Below are 27,162 nucleotides of genomic sequence, written 5' to 3' on the forward strand. Positions count from 1 at the left end.
TTGAAGTATAATTTGGTGAAGGGTATTTAAGATTCGGCACAGCCGAATATAGCACTATTACTTGTTTTTTTATTAAAGTGGCACCACTGAATTATATATCAGTTGTTTACTTTGTAGCTGTCGTTTTTAAAATAATTCAGTAGCTGCCACACGACTACAACTATAACCAGCAGAATTTGTGTTCGTGTAGCCTGTTGTCTGGAATGTGTTTAATCATTAAACTTTAATGCATCATTCTTTATTTATTATTAATTCATAGTATGCATTTCATATACATTGGTAATTTACGCGGGAAATTCCCTAATATTTTTGATATTTTATATATAAGAATCATGCACTGATCACAAGTTTAGTTTTTCACTAGTCTACATACAGTTAATGTCGAAAACAACAATGTCGAAAAGTATTGCGGAATCGTGGGGATCTGTAAACGAAATGCCATTCAAATCAATTAAAAGAAATACAACAACGAGAACAAAACAAATTGAATGTAAAAAAACATTGAAACGCTTACATAAGTATGGTTAGTTACGTTACTTAAGTTTGTTCGTTTTTATAATGTTAACAGAGCCGCTGGTTTAACAAATGTCAAAAACCAAAATGAAAAATTAAACAAATAAGTATTTAAACTTAATATAGTGTAGATAATTCAATAGTGAGGGCTTTACTTATTTAGAATATCTAGATATTTAAATATAAAAACAAGCTTTCATACAAAAATTAACTAACAGGGTGTTATTTGGAACTCGAGTACCAAGTTGTATATTGGGCCAAATTCGGCCTGAATAAACAAACACAGATAAGACTGAAACAGATTTCAGTTATCGACATTAAGGTTAGCTGATATGTAACTGAGTGATGTTAGTGTTAGGAATAGGGGATAATATTTAGGTACCAAAATGTGTGAACTGAACTATAGGTACTTTTTTGTTCTTCTAATGGTACTTTTTTGAATTTTCTATAACAATGAACATAGAAACATGAAATTAAACATATATGGTCCTAAGTGAGTGAGAATTCTAGGGGGAGACTTTTTGGTACTTTTTCTTTATTCAAATGGTACTTTGGGGGAGACTTTGTGGACCTTTTTGTTTATTCGATTGGTACTTTTTGTAATTTCTTCACCAATGAAACTAGAAACATGAAATAAAGCTTATATGGAACCGAGTGAGTGGGAAACTGCAAGTGGGTGCTTTTTGGTACTTTTTCTATATTCTAATGGTACTTTTTGAATTTTCTATAATATAATGGACCTAGAAATATGAAATTAAGCGTATATGGTCCTAAGTGATTGAAAATTCAAGCGGATACCTCATGGTACTTTTTGTTTATTCTAATGTTACTTTTTTTTAATTTTCTATAGCAATGGACTTAACAACATGAAATTAAGCATACATGGTCCTAAGTGAGTTAGAATTCTAGGGGGAGACTTTTTGGTACTTTTTCTTTATTCGAATGGTACTTTTTGTAATTTCTTCACCAATGAACCTAAAGCCATGAAATTAAGCTTATATGGACCCGAGTGAGTGGGAAACCACAAGTGGGGGATTTTTGGTACTATTTATATATTCTAATGGTACTTTTTTGAATTTCCTATAATAATGGACCTAGAGTTTCCAAAAAATCGAAGAATTTCAAAACCGCGGTTTCGGTTTTAAAAAATTAAAAACCGATCGGTTTCGGTTTTGCGATAATTTATTAAATATTAAATTAGTTGATAATATAGGAAATGATATACAAATCTAAAATTCAAACTTGACGGGTTATGGTTTAGTGAATGCGAATTTAAAAGTGATAATCAATGGTACTATTTCCTTATTGCAATGGTACTTTTTGAATATTTTATAATAATAAACCTAAAAATTTAAAATTAGGAACACATTTTGCATTTTCTATAATAATGGACCCAGAAATATGAAATTAGAGATTTACAATTAGATTCACAAAGTGAGACTTGATCGTACTATTTCTTTCTTCTAATTGGGGTGGCGAAGCGCACCAATTAGACAAATTATAAATCGTCCCATCATCCCATTTTGGTGTTGCAAAGAAACTTTTGCAAAACAACCGGATTTATTAAAATTTTCATAATTTATTAAAATATGTATGTATATGTATGTGATATATTTTTATGAAAATAAATTATTATAAAAATCCGATTATCCGATATAACTAAGAGTTCGTGTTTGACCATTATATTAAACCAATTAACAAATGCAAATATCTCTTTTGTCTTAACAGAATACACAAATTATCACAAAATGTACGATGACGACCTTTCGACATTTCGAAAATATTTAAAAGATCCTAAACACAAAGAAAAAATGTCCGCCGCACTAAATGAGGCACGAGAAACTCTACTGCACTTGACGTGCCAATACGATGAACCCGAACATATAGAAGAATTGATTAATTTAAAATGTCCAGTTTTCAAACAAGATTTTTATGGCAGAACTCCGCTACATGTTGCAATACAAAGAAATCATTGCAAATGCATCGAACAATTTGAAATTTTACTAAAATCTACAATCAACAATAAGAAAAATGAACAGGAGGAACTTGTAGAAAGTTTGAGAAAAATGTTTCGGGTTTATAATCATGATGGCTACACAATTCTACATTTGGCTGTTTTAAACAATATGCAAAAGGTGGTGAAGGTGATGTTGGAGTTTTGTTTAAAATTCAAAATAAATGTCCTAGAGAGTGAGGTGTTGGGCTCGGGTGATTCAATATTACATTTAGCTGTTAAGAAAAACCTGAAATCTATGGAAAAAATTATTGTTGATAAAGTAAAAGATATTGTAAATCATCCTAACTATAGTGGTTCAACGCCGTATTGCAAGAACACAATTTAATCCTTGGACAACCATTGGTTAATATATGGGCCTTTTCGGTAATGCATCACTGCGCTGCATTTAATGCGCATCTGTGATTAGTTTGTGATGCTAATGCAAATCAGCTGATGCTGATGCGCAAACAATGCATCAGCCATTTTTGTGATGCTTGTTTGATGGTTTTTTGCGCATCATCTGTTTCACTGTTGCTTTTTAGAACTCAAGACATTTGCACTGTTGCCAACTTTTGAATTTTAGAACGTACTGCGCATCAGATGCAGCGCAGTGATGCATTTCCGAAAAGAGCATATGTCCCATTTAAAATATTCATTATATTATTAACATTTTACCAATTTATATTTATTCGATAGCATACATACAGTAGCCCAAGAAAGTTTACATACAGGAAAAATGATTATGTTACTTTAATTTAAAGCAGTTTTTATGAGATATATAATAATACATGTCTTATGGCGATTTTAGCAAAAAAAAAATTCAAATAACGCCCAAAATTTCACCGTTATTAGAGTTATTGATTCTGAGTCAAATAACGAAAAATTCATTTTCGGTGACGCCTACTTTTGGGTGGACGGGGCTATTAAGTTTCATAATATTTTGAACATTAAAGCCCAAAAAACCAAAAAAAATTTCGATATTTGACTCAGAATCAAAAATTCTAATAACGGTGAAATTTTGGACGTGATAGGAAATGTTGCTAAACCGAACTTAAGTGATGTTGTTTTAATTTTTTTTAGTGTGAATTTATATTTTTAACAAATATATTTCATTACTTTTAACTTACAAATACAGCTTTCAACGAAAGAAACTTAATTTGAATTCCAGTATGTAGACTTTATTGGGCTACTGTACATATATATAGGCCTTGCAAAATTTCTTGGTCTATTATTACGGTGAGCAATTTTTTTTAATTAAATACTGATTATATCAAATATGTATATAATAACCAGTGTTGCCAATTAAGCCCTTTTCTGGCTAAATTTAGCCCTTTTCAATCTTGTTTAGCCACAAAAAATTAATTTAGCCTTTAGCCATTTTTAGCCTTTTTTATTTTCATTTAGCCATAAATCAAAACTTATATATTTACTCTAAGATCTGAAATTTTTGGTGTTGAAAATTAGTAAAAATCAGTTCAAAAAAATTGGCAGGAATATTATGACAAATATCAACTAAAAATGTTGAACCAATAAACAATTTAAGCACATACAAATTATTGGAACTATATCTTTAAATTTTTGCTCAAGCATTTTATTATTTGCATCAAGGAAGCATTCAAAATGCTGTATTCTTGCATGGTTGCTCAGAATTGTGTTTCAATAGCAAAAACTCTGTAACTTTTGAAACGATTGAGATATTTTTTTAATGTACAGATAACTTCTTGAACACCCATAGTTAAATGGTCATAAAATCATATATTAGACTCACAAATATAAGAAGGTAAAATAAAAACGACTACAAAGATTTAAATTAAAATGCCATAACTAATATAGAGAAAATTGGCGTTATTTTAATATATTTTTTTGTAATGTTAATGTTTTACGCGCGGGTCCGGGCGTTTATAAAATTATATATAGGGTTAAAGAGAATACTTTTAACTTTATCTGGGCGATGTATTTTTTGAAAGAAAAATTCAGTTCATTATAGATAATAGTTTAGTTATGATCATTAATATCTGATAAAATATAAAAATTAACTTTTTTCCAAAATTAAATTAAATATTTATGTTTATAGGATGCCACACCCGTAATTTCTAATATTTTCACCAAATATTTTGGCTACCTTAGTTTTGATATGTTTACTAACTACTAATAAATTTTGCAGGCCAGGTGATAAAATCGAGGTTTTAAAAACATCGCATATGATATACGTATTTCCACATATTACGTTATTTTAAAGTTAATGATCAACATCACCAAGAATTGGCAACACTGATAATAACCCCAATTTTCTCAATGTCTTGTTATTAGTTCTATAAGCAAAAATAAATAAACCGAGCTGAAGAAAACAAACTTTTTAACAAACTTTTTTACCGAGCTGAAGAAAACAAACTTTTTAACAAACTTTTTTCATTTTTAGCAAACTTTTTTCAGAGTTGTATAAAAAGGTAGTATTTTGTATATATGGGTGAGCACGTGTCATTAAAATGTAAATAAAAGCATGGCAAAAATATTGCTTTATTTGTGGACTCATCATAGAGTTATTTTAAACGATATTTTAAAATAAAAAACGGAAATGAATAACTGCAAATCTATACAATCAGATTTCATGGTTGTCACTTGCGCCATTTCATTCGACAACATATTATTCAAATTAAATTTAATCATCTATATTGTTGCTTCGTAGCAGACTTTTGCTCCTCAAAACGAAAATATTCGTTGAGCACCAATATGGAAATAATTTCTGAATAGAGGACGAAAATACCTATTTACTGGTGTATCAATCATTTTTCCAAGTGCTTTCACTCAGAAGTGAAAAATAAAAAAATAAGTAAATTTTGTTTTTGTTTCCTAAAAATTAAAATATTCGTTGAGCACCATTATGGAAATGAGTTCCGAATAGGGGACAGAAATACCTATTTATTGATGTATTGAACACTTTTCCAAGTACTTTCAGTCAGAAGTTATAGGTCAGCAAACTTTTGAAAAGTAGAAAAATAAGTAAAAAGTTTTTTCGTTCTAAAAAATAAAATATTCGTTGAGCACGAATATGGAAATGAGTTCTGCATAGGGGACAAAAATACCTATTTATTGAGGTATTGAACATTTTTCTAAGTACTTTCATTCAAAAGTAATATGACAGGAAACTTTTGAAAAGTATAAAAATTAATAAATTTTTATTTTTTTCCCTAAAAATTAAAATATTCGTTGAGCACCAAAAATTTTATTAATAAAAATAACATTTTGTTTGTTAATAATTTAGTGTATATATATAAGAATAAATTAATATATACATATATATATTTAAATATTTTATATACGGTTGCCGCTATGCTTAGTCACATTGAGATAAGACGTATATTTAATTCGATTTTTTCAAAGATTAGAAAGTGATAACTTCTGATTGAAAGTAATTAGAAAAATATTCAATCAATAAATAGGTATTTTTGTCCACTATGCAGAACTCACATCCATATTTGTGCTCAACGAATATTTTATTTTTTAGAACGAAAAAACTTACTTTTTACTTATTTTTCTACTTTTCAAAAGTTTGCTGACCTATAACTTCTGACTGAAAGTACTTGGAAAAGTGTTCAATACATCAATAAATAGGAATTTCTGTCCCCTATTCGGAACTCATTTCCATAATGGTGCTCAACGAATATTTTAATTTTTAGGAAAAAAAAAAACAAAATTTACTTATTTTTTTATTTTTCAAAAGTTTGCTGACCTATCACTTCTGAGTGAAAGCACTTGGAAAAATGATTGATACACCAGTAAATAGGTATTTTCGTCCTCAAAGAGCAAAAGTCTGCTACGAAGCAACAATGTAGATGATTAAATTGAAATTTGAATAACACGTGGTGTACTAAAATGGCGCAAGTGACAACCACGAAATCTGATACTAGGATCATCCAGTAATTAATTCCTGTTTTTAAAATTAAAATAGCTCCTAGAACGACCTGTTGGTGATTAAATGAATAATGCTATATTTTGTTAATTTTTTGTTTACATTTTTTATATACGGTTTGCCGCTATGCTTACACATGTGTGCACACACATAATCACATTAGATTTTTTCAATGTTTAAAAAGTGATAACTTCTGATTGAAAGTACTTAGAAAAATGTTCAATACCTCAATAAATAGGTATTTTTGTCCCCTATGTGTTAGAACGAAAAAACTTTTTACTTATTTTTCTACTTTTCAAAAGTTTGCTGACCTATAACTTCTGACTGAAAGTACTTAGAAAAATGTTCAATACCTCAATAAATAGGTATTTTTGTCCCCTATGCAGAAATCATAATGGTGCTCAACGAATATTTTAATTTTTAGGAAAAAAAAACAAAATTTACTTATTTTTTTATTTTTCAAAAGTTTTCTGAATGCACTTGGGATAATGATCGATACATCATTTAATAGATATTTTGGTCCTCTATTCAGAACTTTTTTCCATATTGGTGCTCAACGAATATTTTCGTTTTTAGGAGCAAAAGTCTGCTACGAAACACCAATGTAGATGATTAAATTGAAATTTGAATAACACGTGGTGTACTAAAATGGCGCAAGTGACAACCACGAAATCTGATTCTACGGTCATTCTGTAATTTATTCCAGTTTTTATACCCTTCAGCTTCGTGAGAAGGGTATATATAAGTTTGTCATTCCGTTTGTAATTTCTACATTTTTCATTTCCGACCCTATAAAGTATATATATTCTGGATCCTTATAGATAGCGGAGTCGATTAAGCCATGTCCGTCTGTCTGTCTGTCTGTCTGTCTGTCTGTCTGTCTGTCTGTCTGTCTGTCTGTCTGTCTGTCTGTCTGTCTGTCTGTCTGTCTGTCTGTCTGTCTGTCTGTCTGTTGAAATCAATTTTCTGAAGGCCCCAGATATCTCCGGGATCCAAATCTTCAACAATTCTGTCAGACATACTTTCGAGAATTTTGCTATTTAAAATCAGCAAAATCCGTCCATAAATATCGGAGATATGAGCAAAAATCCGAGACAACCTCTGAAAATTTCATCAAAAAACACAATGTATTGCATGCTTTGACAAAAAAGCAACAAAACGTATGGTTGGATGTGCAAGTTTTGCGTATTTTTTTTTTTTTTGTGTTTTGTTTCTTTTGGCGTTGTTGTTGTTTTTTATACAACTAAACTTTTGTTTGGTTGTGTGTTGGTTTTCTTGACAAAAAATCAACAAATCGTATGTTTGAATGTGCATGCTTTGCGTATTTTGTTTTTCTTTTGTGTTTTGTTTCTTTTGGCGTTGTTGTTGTTTTTTATACAATTAAACGTATGTTTGGATGTGTGTTGGTTTCATTGCCTTGCGTATTTTGTTTTTGTTTTTCTTTTGGAGTTCTGTTTCGTTTGGCGGTGTTGTTGTTTTTTGTGTTCTTGATAAATTTAGGATGCTGTAAGCTGAAAGTGGGCAATGTACATACATACCTACATATATACTAATTATAAAAAATAATAATGCATCCACAACAAAGGTGAAGGGTATATAAGATTCGGCATAGCCGAATATAGCACTCTTACTTGTTAAAATTAAAATATCTTTTAAAATGACCAGCTAATGATTCCACAAATATAGCAATATTTTTGTCATGCTTTTGTTTACATTTTTTCTTATGTTTACATAAATAGTACTTTTTTTGCAACTCTGTAAAAAAAGTTTGCCAAATAGGCCTGTTTGTTTTCTTCAACTGCGTAATAAATAAATATGTATGTACCTGTAAACTTGAAGTAAATAATTAATTAATAAATTAATAGTCTCTGTATTTATTTGTGTTTTTTCACTTGTCCAAATATTGTTTAAAACAGAAAATACCGAAAATACCTTTTCAGATAAAAATAGACAATTTCCACAACTTTAAGAATGTTTGAACATTTCTACCTAATGCTCCACAGTGGCATAAACGAAAAAGAAGTGAAAGGGGGGTCAGGCGGCACGTATCGCTTGTGCTTTGCCGAATCTTATATACCCTTCATCAAAATACAAATTTTAAATATTTTTAGGTAAACAAAATTTTTTTTTCTTATTTTTCGAATTGTTATTAACAGGGAAAATTGTTATTAAAGTATACCGATCGACTTAGAATCACTTTCTGAGTCGATTAAACGATGTCCGTCCGTCCGTCTGATCGGCTGGCTGGCTGCCTGTCCATGTAAACCTTGTGCGCAGAGTACAGGTCGCAATTTTGAAGATATTTCGATGTCATTTGGTACATATTATTTTTTCGGCTCAAGGACCAAGCCTATTGAAACTGGCTGAAATCGGTCCACTATTTCACCTAGCCCCCATACAAATGTCCTCCCGAAATTGGACTTTATCGGTCATAAATGTTTAATTTATATATGTATCTCCACAAATTCCGCTCCAAATAAGTTTTATATACACAAAATTCTTGTCACCAAATTTTGTTACGATCGGTCCATAATTAGTCATAGCTCCCATATAGACCCGCTTCCGAAAATCACTTTAACGTGCATAAATCGCTTAAAAATGTTGGTACACACACAAAATTCAACATACTTAACTTTAATATAGACATAAATCACACGACCTTATTTCATGGTGATCGGTCTATAATTGGTCATAGCCCCATATAAGGCCCACTTCCGAAAATCACTCAAAAATATAAATTATTGAAAATTTAAAAGAAAAATGTTTTTGCTCTTTTACTTAGTGTAGGGTATTATACTTCCTTACTTGTTTTTATGTTGTATTTATTTTTTGTTATACTTGTTTTAGTTCATGTTATTTTTGTATATTTTATGTTACTTTACCTTTTTAGAAATGAATTGTATTGATTTTTTATTTTTGGTCAAAAATTATGTAAAAGTTTGTTTTTTTAAGAGCATATTGTAAAGTTTTTACTGCATATTTAAAGCGCTTAAAACGCTTTTTTTAGAGCATATTTCCGGTTTCCCTGGTTATTAATATATTTTTTTCATTTAAATTTTTAAAATTTAAAATTTTTTTTTTTAAATTTTTAAAAAATTGTTGTTTTTTTTTTTGATGAAAAAAAATTCCTCATATCTCAGCCATTTCTGGATCGATTTTGCTGATTTTAAATAGTAAACTTCTCGAAAGCATGTCTGACAGACTTTAGATCCCGAAGATATCTGGGGTCTTCAGAAAATTGATTTCAACAGACAGACGGACATACAGACAGACGGACATGGCTTAATCTACTCCGTTATCTATAAGGATCCAGAATATATATACTTTATAGGCTCGGAAAATTATATTGTGGAAATTACAAACGGAATGACAAACTTATACATATATGTATACCCTGCTCACGAAATCTTTAAAAAGTTCAAAATTAAAATTGCAGTTGTTTTACCTACCTTAGTCTGGAATTTTGATAATAGCGGATGCAAATCTCATAAGTTTCCACAAAAGCTAATTATTTCGAAATCCATAGTGAATCAAAAATTTCTTTGCGATTTCCAGAGCCTTTCGAACTAGACCTATTTTTTATGTCAATTTAAAATTTATGCCAAATTTTCTCTAATTAAAAATGATTCATAAACAAAACCTTTATTGAATTACAAAAATTTAAATTTTCCCCAAAATATTAAGTAAAATGTTTGTATTGTTTTTTAATACTTTTAAATTGTATATACATATTTTTTTAAAAATAATAAAACACTATTTCCTAAACTTTGATATATAATATAATATATTCCTTAATGGCTTAAAAATACATAATTCGCAATAATTATCTTCATCTTTTAGTTTTGTCTGATGTATGGTAATACATTAGTCGGCAAAATTTACTACAAAACGGCAAGATTCCGTAAATTGTCAGTATGTTGTTGATTTGTTGGATATGTTGGACCGCCTAAAATAGCTATTTTAAACAACATAGTTATTTTAAGACAATGATGTCAATGGAGGTAATGATTATACTTTTTTTTAAGTACTTTTGTTATAAACATATTCAATCATTATTTTATATCTTTTCAGTAGCTACTATTTAATGTATTGTAATGTGTTGGGTAATCGATTAATGAAATTTGTCAACCAAAAAGGTAAGTCATACCCCCATTTTCTCAATATCTGGTTAACGATAAACCTCCAATTAACATTTTTTTTGTATGAGAATTGTCAGTTTATCTTCACGATAAAAATAATCAGATATTGAGAAAATGGGGGAAGTTTTTCATATTCTGGCCAAAGTTGCTGCACTTTCTCCGCATCAGGCACAGACATATGGTAGTTGTCTAGACAGAGGGTTCTCACTAACTTTTGCTTTACAGCCCATTTTTATACCCTTCACCTTCGTGAGAAGGGAATATGTATATAAGTTTGTCATTCCGTTTGTAATTTCCACAATATAATTTTCCGACCCTATAAAGTATATACATATATTCTGGATCCTTATAGATAGCGGAGTCGATTTAGCCATGTCGGTCTATCTGTCAGAACTGTCTGTCTGTTGAAATCAATTCTCTGAAGACCCCAGATACATTCGTGATCCAAATCTTCAATAATTCTGTCAGACATGCTTTCGAGACGTTTCCTATTTAAAAGCAGCAAAATCGGTCCACAAATGGCTGAGATATGAGGAAAAAACCAGGACAACTTCGATTATTGACCTATATCTGGATTACTAAGTCGTTAATATAGACAATATGGATATCTAATGATAAATATATCAACGACCTTTGCACGACGTATATAAGACCATAGTAAGTTGGACCTACAATGGGTCAAAATCGGTAAACCCGATTTTTTTTCACCAAAAAAAATTAAAAAACCAAAAAAAATAAAATTAAAAATAAATTTTAAATTCAAAAAAAAAAAAAAAATTTGCAAAAAAAAAATTAGAATAACAATTCGAAAAAAAAATATACAAAAAATGAAAAACTTTGGAAAAAAATAATTTTGTTTACCTAAAACTATTTAAAATTTGTATTTTGAAGTATAATTTGGTGAAGGGTATATAAGAATATAGCTCTCTTATTTATTTAAGTCAAATTTGGAATATTTTATTCTTAGCTCCTGGCTATCTTTACTCATAATAGTTTCTTGCAATGATTTTATTAATAGTTTATAATTTAATACATTTAGTTTTCATGCGAATATTTATTACTTAATAAAAACATTAATTATAATATATTATCATCATCATTATATCAGATTTATGACTTGAAAGAAGCCATCCATGATATTGAGATTTAAATCATTTTAATTGATAAATTATTGTATTTAATAAATATGTGTTTACGAAATCATACACAATGATATGAAACTATGTATATATAAAAACATTAAAATTTTAAAGAAAATCAGGGTCAAGCATTTTTGTCCTAAAATTTGTTACAACAAAAAAAAGATTTTTATAATTTTTTATACAAATTATTCAGTTCCGAGCGGGAAATTTATGTAATTTTTTTTTTAACTGGTATAAATGTTTAAATTGTTCAAAAAAAACTTATACTGTGATCAGGCTCTTTTCAAACGTCCTAAAAAGAGGTGCCTTGTCACATTTAGAAACAGCGGTTTATTTTCTGAGAGTCTACATTTGTTAAATATGTTAAATATTTATTTATAGAAGTACGTAGTATAAACGAAATCGAATAAAATTGTTTTTAAATTTGTTTTCTTTTTGGTCACGTAAATGTAATTTTTAGTTTTTGCACATTATCAGGTAATAAATTACAATTTCACAAGCACATGTGTACATACTTTTACACAAATGAAACATCCCAGTGGGAAGAAACTACAGTAAAGAGGCCTCCCTAAAGGCCTTTATTTTGCAGACACAAGGACACATAGCCGTAGCCATAGCGAAGATTTTTCAAACGATTTTGTACCTTCTTCTGGTTTATAATAAAGACAACAAAATAAATTTTATTATAGAGAGACAACAGATATATATGTAGGAATAATTACATAAAGATTAGTTAGGCATTATTTTGAAATGCAATTTTGAATATGTGGAATGATTGGACTGCGTATCGAATCCTATGAAATGTGTAAACAGTTATTTTAGAAGGCCTACAAAGTGAAGACCTAGCAATTGTTCCCGCATGGATGTTTTTTTAATTTGATTTACACATACATTTTGTTACAAAAACAGTTTATAAATATGTACAAGTATTATTTATTTCCATACCCTACACTAGTATTTTAATATACATACTACATGTGTATAAATGTTAAAACGTTCTATTGTGGATACACGCAGAGACAAAATATTGTTGTACATGTTTACTGTAACCATTTCAAAGTTTTTCAACGTTATTCACTGTAATTATTTGTATGATCGCGGTAACCATAATCTGTTTAAGTTACGATTCACAGATTGTTGTAAATCATATATAAGAATTTAGTAAACAAGTAAGAGAGCTATATTCGTCTGTGCCGAATCTTACAGAATTATTGAAGATTTGGATCCCGATATCTAGGGTCTTCAGAAAATTGATTTCAACAGACAGACGGAAGGTCTTGTAAAAGTGTTGAAATATTTACAGTAAACATGTTCAACTATGTATATATTTTCTCTGGTTTTAGTACTGTAGTCGAGAAATGATCTGATAGGGTACTGCTACACGTTCAATATATGTATAATATTGTGATATTTGGATCGCAATCCAAATCGCAGAATAACCTAATTTTGCGTGATCCATTACAATGGATCGCGATCCAAATATCACAATATATATTGAACGTGTAGCAGTGCCCATAGAATTGACACCAAGTTCATGCGATTTATCGTCATTGGATTTATTATTATGAGGTTACGTTAAATAAACATTTTACAAGCCTTTATTTAATTTGCAATATTTGTAAGTGTGTTTTTTAGGTAAAAATTTGTAACTGAATTTTGAACCAGTTCTTGGCATTTATTCTAATCCAAATTGAATCAAATTCTTGCTGTTCTCAGTCATTGCTTCCATATGGGGAATTCCACGAGAATGACTACCACGACCGAAAAACCAAAAAGCCTTGAAACTTTTTTTCAAGATGATTTGAATAAGAGAAAACACTAAAATATTACTATGTGAATGTATTTAGATCATATTACAACATTTTAATGGCAAAAATAATAGTTTAAACTGAGTATATTTAATTTTTTAATTTAATTGGTATGTTTTAGGCTAAAATTGCGGCGAAAACTATGCTCCCAATTAGCATGTAGTATGAAATGAATTTGACTCTAACTGTTTTTTTGCTATTATCAAATTTTTTATTGAAACCGAATGTATATTTTCTATTAATTTTTTTAGTTTTTGTATACATATATTTACAGAATATATGTACATTGTTTTATTATAGGAGAAAAATCTATCACGTACGTGTCACGTACGATATTAAATTTTATTTATTATAAAATCATCCAAAGATTGTTTTTATTTAAATATGACAGATTGTAAAGGAAAAATATTTGGTTTAGTGTAAGAAATTAAAAGAAAACATAACGCCTCTCCCGATTCAAATATTTTTGCATATTTCCTCAAAATGAGTGCCGTTTTATGTCACGTACGATATACCCTTATTTCGCACAATATTTTGTACAACAATATTTATTATTTTAAAATGTAGTATCCTCTGAATGAAACATAAAGACAAAATTATTTTTCAGATACTCTTATTTTTGCAAAATCTATTCCACTCTATGGGCGTACAAATGTCACGTACGACGATATGGAATTGCCCATATTATAAACTCACACTTTCATCTTTGACGCGATATAGTTCTATGCTATTTGAGTGAAATGTGACAATATGTTGTAATAATTTAAAATATTTAATAGTTTTGTAACTAAACAATGATAATTATTATAGTTTTTATTGAATTATATTGTTACGAAATTGCATTTAACTGGTTTTAACGGCTTCCAACGTTAGTTTCAATATTCAATAACAATGCCATTATGATTTGTTTAGTGGTATTAAAACAAGGGTCCAATGTGATTCCCTTCTAGAAAGAATTAAACAAACAGAAAAGAATAGATACTAGAATTAAAAGGATAGAACATCTGGAGAATAATAAAGGTAACTGCCATCTCGAACATAACATAATTAATGCAGTCAAAGATATCATCTAACCAACAGCTCCCCACATCTTATAATCCCTCATGTAATTGACGACCCAACCACCTCACTTTGGCCTCAGCTGCAGGAGAATATTGTTATACCAGCTTTTTATGTGCAGATACTACAGTAATGTATTGCTACTTGTCAGAGAGTAGATATTCATTTCGTTAAAGTGGGTTCATAAAATTCGATCCTGTGCCATTATATCATGCCACTATAAGTCAAGACCGAAATAATTCTCCCATAAATGCCCCCCATGTTCCGATTTTTGTTATTGTTATTTGCACATATGATCGAGTTAAATTTAAACTGTAATATAAGTATTGTTATTAAATTGTAAAATTAGTCTAAAATTATACAATTGTATTAGCGTAACAACAGAATGTGTTATTAAAAATTGTTGTGTTGATTTTTAACTGATTGTAACTGATGTTTATTATTATTGGTAGCTATAAAAATAATCAGGTTTAAAACAACCTTTTTAAAAGTTAAAAACCTAATAATATTAACTTTTTCTCTAAATGCAGAATTTCAGCTATTACCAAAGAAGTTTAGAATAATTTTCTAAATAATTCCCATTGCTGTTTCCTTGTTGTCTTCATTCATCAATTTTATATATATGGATAGATTTTTAAAAAAAAAATTTTTTTTTCTAAAATTGTTAATTTTGTTAGATGTTTCTCCACATAATTTATGATAACTCAAAAAGGGTTAGACCGATATTATTAAAGTAAACTTAGAAAAGTTCGAATTTACATAATCGTTTAATCTGTTAATATGTTGCATTTTAATCGGCTCAGTAGTTTCGGAGTTATAATACCAAATTGAAGCGAAAAATATATTTTTTATGTAAAAATATAAAATTTTTTTGTTTTAAAAAAATTATGAAAAATCGAAAACGGCAGAAATTGTTTAGATTTGTTACTTTATCGCAAAGCCGCATATAATAACAACAAAATGAGATATCAATCATACAAATCGATTTATTCTTTTCTAATTTATTCACAATTAAGTGAATTCGCTCATTTTCACAAAATTTAACTTTTTTGTTTGATATACATAAAATTGAGTAGTTAATGTTCTTCTTTCGAATGATTGAATATTGAAAACATTTTCCCATGCTATGTACAAATTTTCACATATATATTGCGTTTCAATCGGCTCATTAGTTTCGGAGTTATAATAACAAATTCAAGCAAAAAAATATATTTTTTACGAGGAAATAGCAAATTTTTTTGTTTTAAAAAATCATGAAAAATCGAAAACGGCAGAAATTGTTTAAATTTATTTTGCAAAGCCACATGTAATGGGAACAAAATAAGTTATCGATCATAAAAATCGATGAATTATTTTCGAATTTATTCACAATTAAGTGAATTCGCTTATGTTCAGAAAATTGTATGTGCGTACAAGCGTGTACTTTGAGTGTAAATTTTACATGTGTTTTGTTATTGTAACAAAAATATTAACAAAAACAAACCCACTTAATTGTGAATAAATTCGAAAATAATCCATCGATTTTTATGATCGATATCTCATTTTGTTCCCATTAGATGTGGCTTTGCAAAATAAATTTAAACAATTTCTGCCGTTTTCGAGTTTTCATGATTTTTTTAAAAAACAAAAAAATTTGTTATATTCACATAAAAAATACATATATTTTTTTGCTTCAATTTGTTATTATAACTAAGAAAGTACTGAGCTGATTGAAACGCAATATATATGTTAAAATTTGTACATAGCATGGGGAAAATGTTTTCAATATTCAATCAATCGAAAGAAGAACATTAACTACTCAATTTTATCTATATCAAACAACAAAGTAAAATTTTGTGAAAATGAGCGAATTCACTGATTTGTGAATTTTTTTGCTCCAATTTGGTATTATAACTCACTACTGAGCCGATTAAAATGCAATATATTAACAGATTAAAGGCTATATAAATTTGAACATTTCTAAGGTTATTCAATAATATCGGTCTAACCCTTTTTGAGTTATCATAATTTATGTGGAGAAAGAAACATCTAACAAAATTCACAATTTTAGAAAAATAAATTTTTTAAAAAATATCAATCCATAGAATTAAAAAATTTTACCATTTTTGTACTTAGGTAACCATGATGCATCAAATCTATATAGTGGTTAGTGAAGCCTTTTTTTTGCTGTTGACCTGTGTAATTTGTGAATTTTCTAAAATGAAGCAAATACTTTTTGAATATTTTAAAATATTGATGTGTTTGTTTTACACAAAACAATTAATAATAGACTTCCAGTAAGGAATTTCGAGTAAAAATGCTATAAGCATTTGTAGTAGGGTATTTAGAATTCGTTTATGCGAGTGTCTATCTCTAGCACTCTTGTGTCAATACAATAATATGTTTAACAAGTTTCTAGCGCCAATTCAGTTTTAAAAATGATTTATTTGCAATTGTTGGTGTGCTGTGCTCATCAGGATGTAAATATGGATGTAAAATGAACACAATCTGGTATTTTATTTTGTGGTTATTCACAGTTATAAAAACTTTAAATGTATTTGTGGAATTATTTGCAGCGGAAACAATGTTTGACGCGGAAATAAAAGTAGAGAATATGATTTTTTAATACCATTCATCAATGTGCAAAGGCTATAAATGTATTTAATTTCGTTTGTAATTTATGCAAAATTCATATTAAAGAAACATATTTTTCGAAGATTGTAGATAACTAATGGACACATATACATAGGTCGCCAATATATTGGGTATGCAAAGCAAAACCAGCTAAACTGGTCTATATTTTACCGAGATAATGTTTTCAATATTGAAAATTTTGAATTTTTAAAACATGTGTGTACAAATTATACGAATACACCTTTTTAGCTACATAAAAATAAAAAATATTATTCGAATAATTTACTATAACATATCGAGGACCTATATTCAAAACCCTCTATAAAAATTCTTTTCGCATATTACTTGATTTATTAAAATGAATCTCAAATATAATTGATTTTTAAAATTTTAAATGGATATTATCAGATAGAGGATTTTGAATTTGTCAGTTTTTAACGTGATTTATTTAAGATAAGTTATAGTAAAAATAATGGTATTACGCTCTTCAAATCTTGCAAAATCTTCCTCTTACACTTCCAGTGGACCTCTAGATTTTGATTCAAAATGTCCTGTATAAGGTTGACGCATAAGTTTATCATAATTGCAATTATTAAAGAAATTTTTAAATATGTATTTGTAAATATTTCTGGGGTCTCTAGTAAAATTAAAATGCCGTGTGTCTACTAACAAGTCACTTGCGGAAGAACTTCTGCAAGTAGTTGCTGAAGTGTTTCCTCTCAAACCGAAACTTGCGAAAGTCTGCTTTAAAGCCGTGTATCCACTAGCAAGTCACTTGCGGAAGATCTTCTGCAAGTATTTGCTGAAGTGTTTCCACTCAAATCTGAACTTGCGGAAGTCTGCTTCCAGAAGTAGTTTGTAGAAGTTATTACGACAAACTTGCTGCAAGAAATTGCAGATGAGTTTGCCTTTTTTTCGAATGACAATATAAAAATTGCAGCATATTTAACTAAAAAGAAACATCAAATTAAAGAAACAAATACAAAAAGAAGTGTTTAGGTGACAATTTGGGCGTATAGATTTATTTTTCCAAAATACATCATTTGAAGAATTACAGACCGAAGATTCCATGCTGCTGAAAAATTTCCTGAGAATGTTTTATGATGATTTTGAATACATTTTATCTTTAATTCAAACAAATATTCAAAAGCAGGATACTAAAATGAGATTGGTTGGCTATACCACCAACAGACCGGCTTTTAGCAACTCTTCCAAGAAAACAGAAAACTAAATTGAAAACAGAAGAGAATACCACAAACGGTTTACCCGACTTGTTCTGCAAGTCTTCAAAACACTTGTAGTTCACAGCAAGTCATTCAAGTTACTTCCAGCAAGCAAAAACACGTCTTTCCACCTAATTGCTGCAAGTAAATTCAGCAAGCCATGACTTTTGGAAGTCGACTTCTAATAAGTGTTTACACGACAAAAAACTTCTGGAAGTCACTTCTGGAAGCAACTTCCGCAAGAAAACTTGGTAGTGGACACACGGATTAACGTAATCAGTTGGCAAATGCATAGATTGATTTTTAAATTTAATCTCTATTATATAACAGAAGAAATTATTCCAACAAATATTGGAAAATTAAATATTTGAAAAGATAGAGGATTTTGCATTCAGAAAAATGAATTCTGTAATATAGAGAAATAACAAAAATGCAAATAAAACAGCAAAAAAAAATATGTTTGTTATGAAATTCACACATTTGTTTCGGTTTTCTAAGTGGTATTGAAATTAGTTTTCCCCAAATTTTTAAATAAGAGACTTTTATTTTTATATACAAAACATTGACAAATTAAATTCGGAAAGAAGTCGGTTGCCATAAAAAATCTAACCCAAAGAATGTATTGGTAGTATCATTTTGTTTATATGTATTTAAACCATTTTCACCGAAACACTGAATGAAATGAATAGAGAGTAAATAAGAGTTTTACGATGATTCAGAATGGGAAATGACGCGAAGGAGAAGATGAAAACAAATGGGCCTTATTGGCCTCTATTGGCACTGGTTTCATATTTGAGTTCGTGTCATCCTTAAAACATAACCTAAGCATAACAAGTTAAGTACATAAATGAAGCCTTAAATTCTGTTCGAGAGGTTAAATACATATCGCACACGATCAACAACAGGGTATTAACTCAAAATTTTTAAAATTTCACTTTTTGCAAGAAGTGAAAAAACGCTTCACAAACTCCAACTCAAACCAGGAACCGGACTTTCCTCTACAATATTCATAAGATATGCCAAAGAAAGTTTCAAGTACACAAAAGATACATCTAGGCTGTTGACGAAAAATAAACTTTCCAGAGAGACTTTCGTGGCCTGGTATTGTATATGTTTTAGGCCAATAAACAGTAATAAATCTAATTATTTATCTTTTTAACGTATGCTCTTACTGGAGGGGTCATCCAGTCGACTAAGAAATGGCTTCTGAGTCGATCAGTTTACTTTAAGGTGGGCGTTAGACTAATATATTTGTTAAAAACCATCAGTACAAATACCATCCACACTATTGTGGTGGTGTAGATTATGTGATGAGAATTTATTAGTATAAAAAACTGTGTGAAAACAAAAACCATATTCGTATGTGTGACTATTTTGAACTGTCCTGTCAAAGACCTAACTCTGTTGTCGAAAGTCGAAGAGGTGAGAATGTATTAGTAAATAAAAAAAAAACTGTGTAAAAACAAAAGCAACACTCGTATTTATGTGCGATTATATATTTGTTTGAGTTTTTATCCAGTTTTCGCTGTATGTATATTTTCTCTATGAGTTTAACCCTGGTCTGATGTCATAAACTAATTTGTTTTTGCACAGGAACACACACTTCAGATCACAAAGTCTAGAATTAGAGTTAAGACGCAATGAAGGCCACTGGCGATATTCTAAAGTGAAACTGATTACGGTATAAAATTTAAAATCAAGAGAAAATGAAAAAGAATGGAAACATCAAATGACTAAAGTCCTGCACACATACGTATGAATGTATGTCCTTGGGCTGTAGTCTGGTTGCTACATGTCAGATGAACAATTTTGAGAAGACCTTGAATTTTTTAATCAAAGAGAAACATAATTGGTTCACTCTCACATCAGGTTTATTCACTTGCCATTATTTGAACGGTTGCGGAAACGTTTAGTAGGCTTTGCACACACACATCCACACATACACTCCTGCACATGTAGTTGTATGTCCTTTTTATAAATGAATACTCGTAGGTGTTTGTGTATGTGTGTGCGTGCGTGCGTATACATGTGTATTATAATAATTTTAACATTTGTTCATTTATATCGTTGTCCTTTTTCATGTCTATGTTGAAAACATTGAAATAATAAAGGTTCTTTGTTGTTACGTTTTGACATACTCTTCTTACAAACAATTTATTATGAATGTTTTATTCTAAGCTTTCTAAACAAAATAAACATATCTTTTTATTATACAAATTTTTATTTCAATTTTAATATTTTCCATATTATTTAATATTAGCAACATAAATCTTTTGAACTCAGATTTATGTAATTTGAAGTGATTTTAATTTAATATCATTGAAATAAGTAGCTAAAGCTTATTTAGAATTTTCTTTTATATAGGGAGAGAGAGGGGAGTTAATAATATATATATTGGTTCCTGTTGTTCCTATAAGGAGCATAGGGCCTCATAAAAGGAGTTGATAAAAGGCCAATCTATAATCGAGATTAGTTATAGAAACCTGAGGTTTTAAATGTTCTTTTCACATATAAGTCGTTTTTAATTAAAGTTGGTTTTGTTTTTAGAATTGCTTTTGTTTTGCTTGCTTTTAGACTTAAGTTATGTTTATTATTTTAAATATTTCAATTTATAAATAATTACAAATACATTTGGTTTCAATTCAATGCATTCAATTTAGTCTTACAGATCGTTATCTTAATATAGAAACGCCCTAACTCGTTTTTTCCCAAAATTTAATTTTTTGCATACTTCGATAGATAATCCCGTGATACACCATTAATAAAATAAAATTAAATGTCACAACATTAAATTGGTTGAAGGCATTCATAAAAGTCTGTGTTAAAAAAAATTGCAACTACAGAACTTTAAGTTTCATTAAGTTGTTTTCTTCTCCTCTAAAGTAATGAAAATGTTAGTTAGGGCCTTTCTATATTAAGGTAGCGAGATAGTTTTTAAATGATTTGCTTTAATATTGAACAATAAGCAACTCGATCTAGTTATGAAAAGTGATAAAATATATTGTAAATATAATAGAAAGTTAATATAAATTCATGTTACATGAAACCTCGTATTTTACAGAAATCCAAAGGTTTAATAAATTAATTTTTAACGAGTACTAAATTAGCTTTGGCAATTAATTTTGTTTTATCGATTAAGTATTAACCCCCATTTTCTTAATTTCCGGTTATTTTTTATCATGACGGTAATTTTATTACAATATTCTCTTCATGAATAATAATCTATACATATAACAAGTAAGAGAGCTATATTCGGATGTGCCTAATCACCAAATTATACTTCAAAATACAAATTTTAAATATTCAAAATTTTTGCAAAAACTTTTTTTTCGAATTATTTTAATTTTAATTTTTTTTTTAAAATTTAAAGATTTTTATATTTTTTTTATGAAAAAAAAAATTCGGTTAAAAAATATTTTGACCCATTGTAGGTCCAACTTACTATGGTCTTATATAAGTCGTTGCAAAGGTCTTTGAAATATCTATCATTAGATATCCATATTGTTTATATTAATGACTTTGTAATCCAGATATAGGTCAAAAATCGAGGTTGTCCTGTTTTTTTCCTCATATCTCAGCCATTTGTGGACCGATTTTGCTGATTTACCTTCTTTACCTCTCGCTCGAATTTATAAATCATTGAAAGCATTACACCGTACAATGCAAGACCTACGTACTAATCAACAAATTTTTGTTGGTGCATTGATATATTGACAGGTGATTTTCTTCAAACATTGCCCGTGATTCCACAATCGACATGGCGGATGAGATCAATGCATGCTTTCTGTGGCGACATGGTCAAAAATTGACATTGAACATAAACTGCGTACTCAGTTGCACAGTAATCAATCCGAAGATCGGTTCTCGAGGCAATTGTTAGAAATCGGAAAAGGCAAAATTCAAGATATCGCAGTCAATTATCCAGTTGAATTTTTGAATTCATTGGAACGGTCGGCTCATTGCACCTAAACTGTGCAATGGCACAAGACTTGATGCCGAATTTGATTGAAGCCACAATATTGACCGGCAAAGCGAAATTGTGCTTATACCGCGTATTCCACTGAAACCAACATGCATACATGCCATTTGAATTCAAGCGCTTACAATTCCCAGTGCAAAATAACGTTTGCTGGGTCAGCTAGTTATAATATAAAATAATGTAAACAAAAAATTGTGAATATTGAAACTACGTTTGGATAGTCATTATTTAAACATAAAAACCTTAAATACAGCTTGAAACAATCGTTTTAATGACACTACAAACTCAAAAGAACATTAACAAGTACTCGCTAATTATAAAAGTTTTTATTTCTCATGTGTTAGAATTTCTATGATGCTATAATTTATAATGTTTAAGTTTTTTGCTTGTAGATCTTAAAGCATAAGTTAGTTACTCTAAGTTGTTATTTACGTAAAAACATATAATATTACAGTCGAGAATATAAATAGATTCACATTCCTTATCAGATCATCGTTATATTTGCATAACACCGGCACATCCACCACCGGACCTTATTATGTTTAGGAATAAGTCTAACCCCCATTTTCTCAATATCTGGTTATCGTTTTTCGTAACGATAAACCTCCAATTAACATTTTTTTGAGAAAATGGTGGTAAAAGAGACTGGCAAAAATTTAGGTTAGGTCTTAGCCGTAGAGTGATAATCACTATAATCATGTGTATATGAATGATAGATTCTGATGAGGAACGTCAACTCCGAAATAAAGGGTATATCCTTGGATGACAGGGGAATTAATAAATCTCAGAAAAGAAACACTCAATATACTAGAATGAGTATAACAGGAAACTCAGAGCATACAAAAAAGCAATACGAACCGCCAAACTTGAATCCTGCAAGCTTTTCTGCGAACAGGTGGATTAATTAAACAACGTTGCTATAATAAAGAAATTTCGATCAAAAATCTACACTCAACCCTAATGGCAAGAGGTCGGAAGCCATTGAAACAACTCTCATGAAAGGAATGCCACGACAAATATAATGAAAACCACTCAAATGTAAACGAATCGGTTGATAGTTTCTCACCGTACAAAGCAGCAGGACCGGATGGTATTTTCCCTACTCTACTTCAAAAAAGTATATCGGAATTAGCAGGCGTTTATACCACTTGCTTGAAATATGCGTCCAGACAATTGGTGTCTGGAGGGAAACAAGAGTTGTATTCATACCAAAACCATGAACGGAAACCCCTAAGATTAACATCATCTTATTGAAACCCCTGGATCGCATTTTCGACACAATGGTAAAAAGACAAATACCAATCAGCGCAATGAAATTTTAACAACACGCATACATATATAAAGTTCAGATCCACAGAGACAGCTCTACAGGAAGTTGTATACCACATTTTATGTAGGCTTATTGTACAGTTTTTTACGGGAATACCCGGGACGGCAAATACCGGAAAATTCCGTAAAATTTTCAATACCTAAAAGCTGGGAAATTGTGCGAGAATTCCCAGGAATTATTTTCCTTAGTTATATGTGATGTTTTTTGAACTTGACTTTCTCTAAAAGATGAAAATTCATACAACAAAGAAGATTTAACCCAAATAGAACAATAACTACTTCATTATTCAAATTATTCCAAAAACGAATGAATGTTCGGAGCTGTCACAAAGAGTAAAACGAAAATTTTTGGAATAAAATCACCTTCCGTTGAATTGAATTTTGTTTAATATTATTGGGCTGATTTAATAAACAAACATTGTCAATTCAAAATTAAAAAAAAAATATTTATTTTTGCGAATTAACATAATTAATTGATAACATAACCAAACACCAAAAGATAATAAATTATGAGATAGAATTCAAACAAAATATATTAACACTAACTGCTTCACCATAATTCCGGAAAGGGATAAATGATATAAAGTAACAAGTAAAAGAGCTATGTTCGGCTGTGCCTAATCTTATATACCGCTTCAACAAATTTTATTTATAATTTTTTTTTTAAATTTTTTAAAATTTTTTTTTTTTTGGAAAAAGAATTTATGACAAAAAATTTGTTGATGAAAAAAAAAATCGGGTTAATTTAATTTTTTTTCCGATTTTCACCCATTGTAGGTCCAACTTACTATGGTCTTATATACGTCTTTGCATAGGTCTTTGAAATATCTATCATGAGATATCCGTATTGTCTATATTAATGACTTAATCCAGATATAGATCAAAAATAGGCCAAAAATCTAGGTTTTCCCGGTTTTTTCCTTATATCTCAGCCATTTGTCGATTTTAAATAGCATCTGAACTTAAAACAGGCTATTTATAAGTTCTGTATTTGTAGCATTGCACGAAATTTTTCGGGTATGTTGCAATCTAAACTGTTTTATATGCTTATTTTTCGCTTCAGCAGCTTCCTCCAATAATTCACCTATTGACACTACTACATGCTTGCTTACCTCAGCTCCATGGATCAGATTTTTATGTACCGATGCAAAAATAAGACGGTGCACAGAGGGATTTTGGTGTCAAAAAGTCAAACTTAATTTCAACAATCAAATGATGCAATTATGTAGAGAAATGTTTACAGATGAAATGTACACTTATAGTTTTAAGAAAAAATGTATTTTATTTTTAGAAAATTGAACTAAAGTCCATGCAAAAATTTACTTATATTTTCACGCAATTCAGTGGTATAATTTTCCTAATAATACCATTTGCCTTTAACATATTTGAAAAATATAACATTTCAACATCAATAAAAAAAAATTATGGGGAAACCATAAACCGTTACGAAGATATGCCCAAATCTATAAGACTCTAATTATTAATGTATTTTTGATTTTCCTTGGAGAAAAAAAATGTGCCCACTTTAACCCAAGCTCTTTTTTAATAAAATATTTTGCTTGATATAAAAAATTTTATGCGAAAAAATCAATTTGGATTGTATGTGCAGTGGGCGTGGGCTTTTTTAATAATATTTATTTTTTTTTTTAATTTAGTTCATATAATTCTCGGTGCCAAATTTCAATGCTCTACGACCATTCCTTATAATTTTTACACAAAAATGTATTGCATTTGGATTGCATGGGCGATATGCGGTGGGCATGGCCGATTTTAATAAAACTTAGCATACGTTCTTCTTTTGTTTCAGAAAATATATGTACCAAATTTCTAGACTTTTACTTGAATAGGAAAAATTGTATGCGAACAAATCTATTTGGATTGTATGGGCGTTGGGCGTGGTCGATTTTGATAAAATTTTATTTGTTTCTTAGTTTGGTACATGTCTGTGTCAAATTTCAGAGCTCTACAACCACTCCTTATAATTTTTGCAAAAAAATGTATGAAGCCATCCCTCTGTGGGGCGGGTTAGTATATTACGATTACACGCCCATCCGCAAATTTCCGCAACTAACTTCAACACTTTTATTATCTTAAGAATCAGATTAATACAATGAAAAAGAAACCTATGGAGGAATCTTGGGGGAACACAACTAAAACTTTAAGTCAACATAATGAAGTTTTACAAAAAAAGTAACAAACATATAGGTTAACTAAAACATTAATTTCACAAGAATTACAACACAAGTTAGTTTTTATTATTTTCTAAAGATAAAATAAATACCTTTAACTTCAAAATCCATTGAAAATAATTTAATTTTGTAGACTACAGCAATTGCAAGACCGTTTTGAAGTGCACTTTTGCTTTGAATTATTCTTCCAGCGTTCAGCTGCGCTTTGCAAATGAATATTTGCTCATGCTTTTAATTTTATTTTTAAAAAGTCCGGTTAGATTTCCAGTAAAAACCGGTTTGCCATTAAAAAGATTGGATATTTAAGAGACAATTTTGTTGCATTTTGTCTAAATATTTTCTGATCGTTTTATTTATTTTTGGCCTATTGTCGGAATCGGTTTTGAAAACGACAGAAAAAGTACATTAGTATTGTGAAGTGCAATGATCCAAAGTAAACATATTTATGATCCAAAGTAATCAATTACATAGTGATTCAATAATGAAATAGAAATACCTGGGAAGAGATACTATTTTCTGGTAGGTGTAACCGAGTATAATAGAAATCAGTTTTTGAAATTTGCAAACACTTCCAAAATCTTAACATAAACTTATTTTAAGTTTCTCTTCGAATTTAGAAAGAAGAAACTAGGACTTTTCGATATATAAGTATGGGTGAATTCCAAAATGTATGTATGCAATGCAGTCATATCTTTATCAAGACAAAGCACTTATCATACTAACTGTTTTTACAAAGTTTACACGGTTGCGTTAAGAATTGCTCGACTTTTTAAGGTTGCATTGCATACATACATTTTGGAATTCACCGTATGTTATTTAAGAAATCAGTGTGTATTTCTTCATTAAACATATCGGCCCATAATCATAGTCAAACACTAAAGTCGGTTCTTTTTAAAAACAACTTTAAAATAAAAACCTGTTTTTTATTAATTTGCAACCATAGTCAAAATTAAAGTACGTTTTAAATTGAACCGACTTTAACTGGGTGTCACCGCAAATGTAGAAAATGTTTTCATACAATATACAACAAAAAACAGACAAGTGGCAACGCTGAACAGCTGACATACAAATTTAAAAAAAAAAATCCAAAAAACGTAAACAATAAAAGTAACCGGGACATCTAAAGAAAGAAAGTTGTTTGTTGTGGAAAAATGGAAAAGATAAGATTAATATCATAATTACGATATTTTGGTACTAATTTTATTGATAACTAACAATAATTGCAAAATCTCTACCAATATCTTGTAACTTAAACATTTTTT

At 29.4% G+C, this 27,162-nt stretch overlaps 1 protein-coding gene across 2 annotated transcripts in view; it reads left to right on the forward strand.

Moving 5' to 3' along the window:
* Positions 1-366: 366 nt before the first annotated feature.
* LOC135957214 (mitochondrial tRNA-specific 2-thiouridylase 1) overlaps positions 367-27,162 on the forward strand; it is a 41,694-nt gene continuing 14,898 nt past the window's right edge. Inside the window, exons 1-3 of one of the 2 annotated variants that reach the window (XM_065507910.1) lie at positions 367-523; positions 10,260-10,420; positions 10,491-10,555. In XM_065507910.1, coding sequence (XP_065363982.1) covers positions 10,504-10,555 — 52 coding nt within the window. In that variant the 5' untranslated portion in view covers positions 367-523; positions 10,260-10,420; positions 10,491-10,503. The remainder of the gene's footprint in view (positions 524-10,259; positions 10,421-10,490; positions 10,556-27,162) is intronic. The other variant, XM_065507911.1, reaches the window with a different exon arrangement.

The sequence above is a fragment of the Calliphora vicina genome, chromosome 4 (assembly GCF_958450345.1).
Source record: "Calliphora vicina chromosome 4, idCalVici1.1, whole genome shotgun sequence".
In the NCBI taxonomy this organism is placed as follows: Eukaryota; Metazoa; Arthropoda; class Insecta; order Diptera; family Calliphoridae; genus Calliphora; species Calliphora vicina.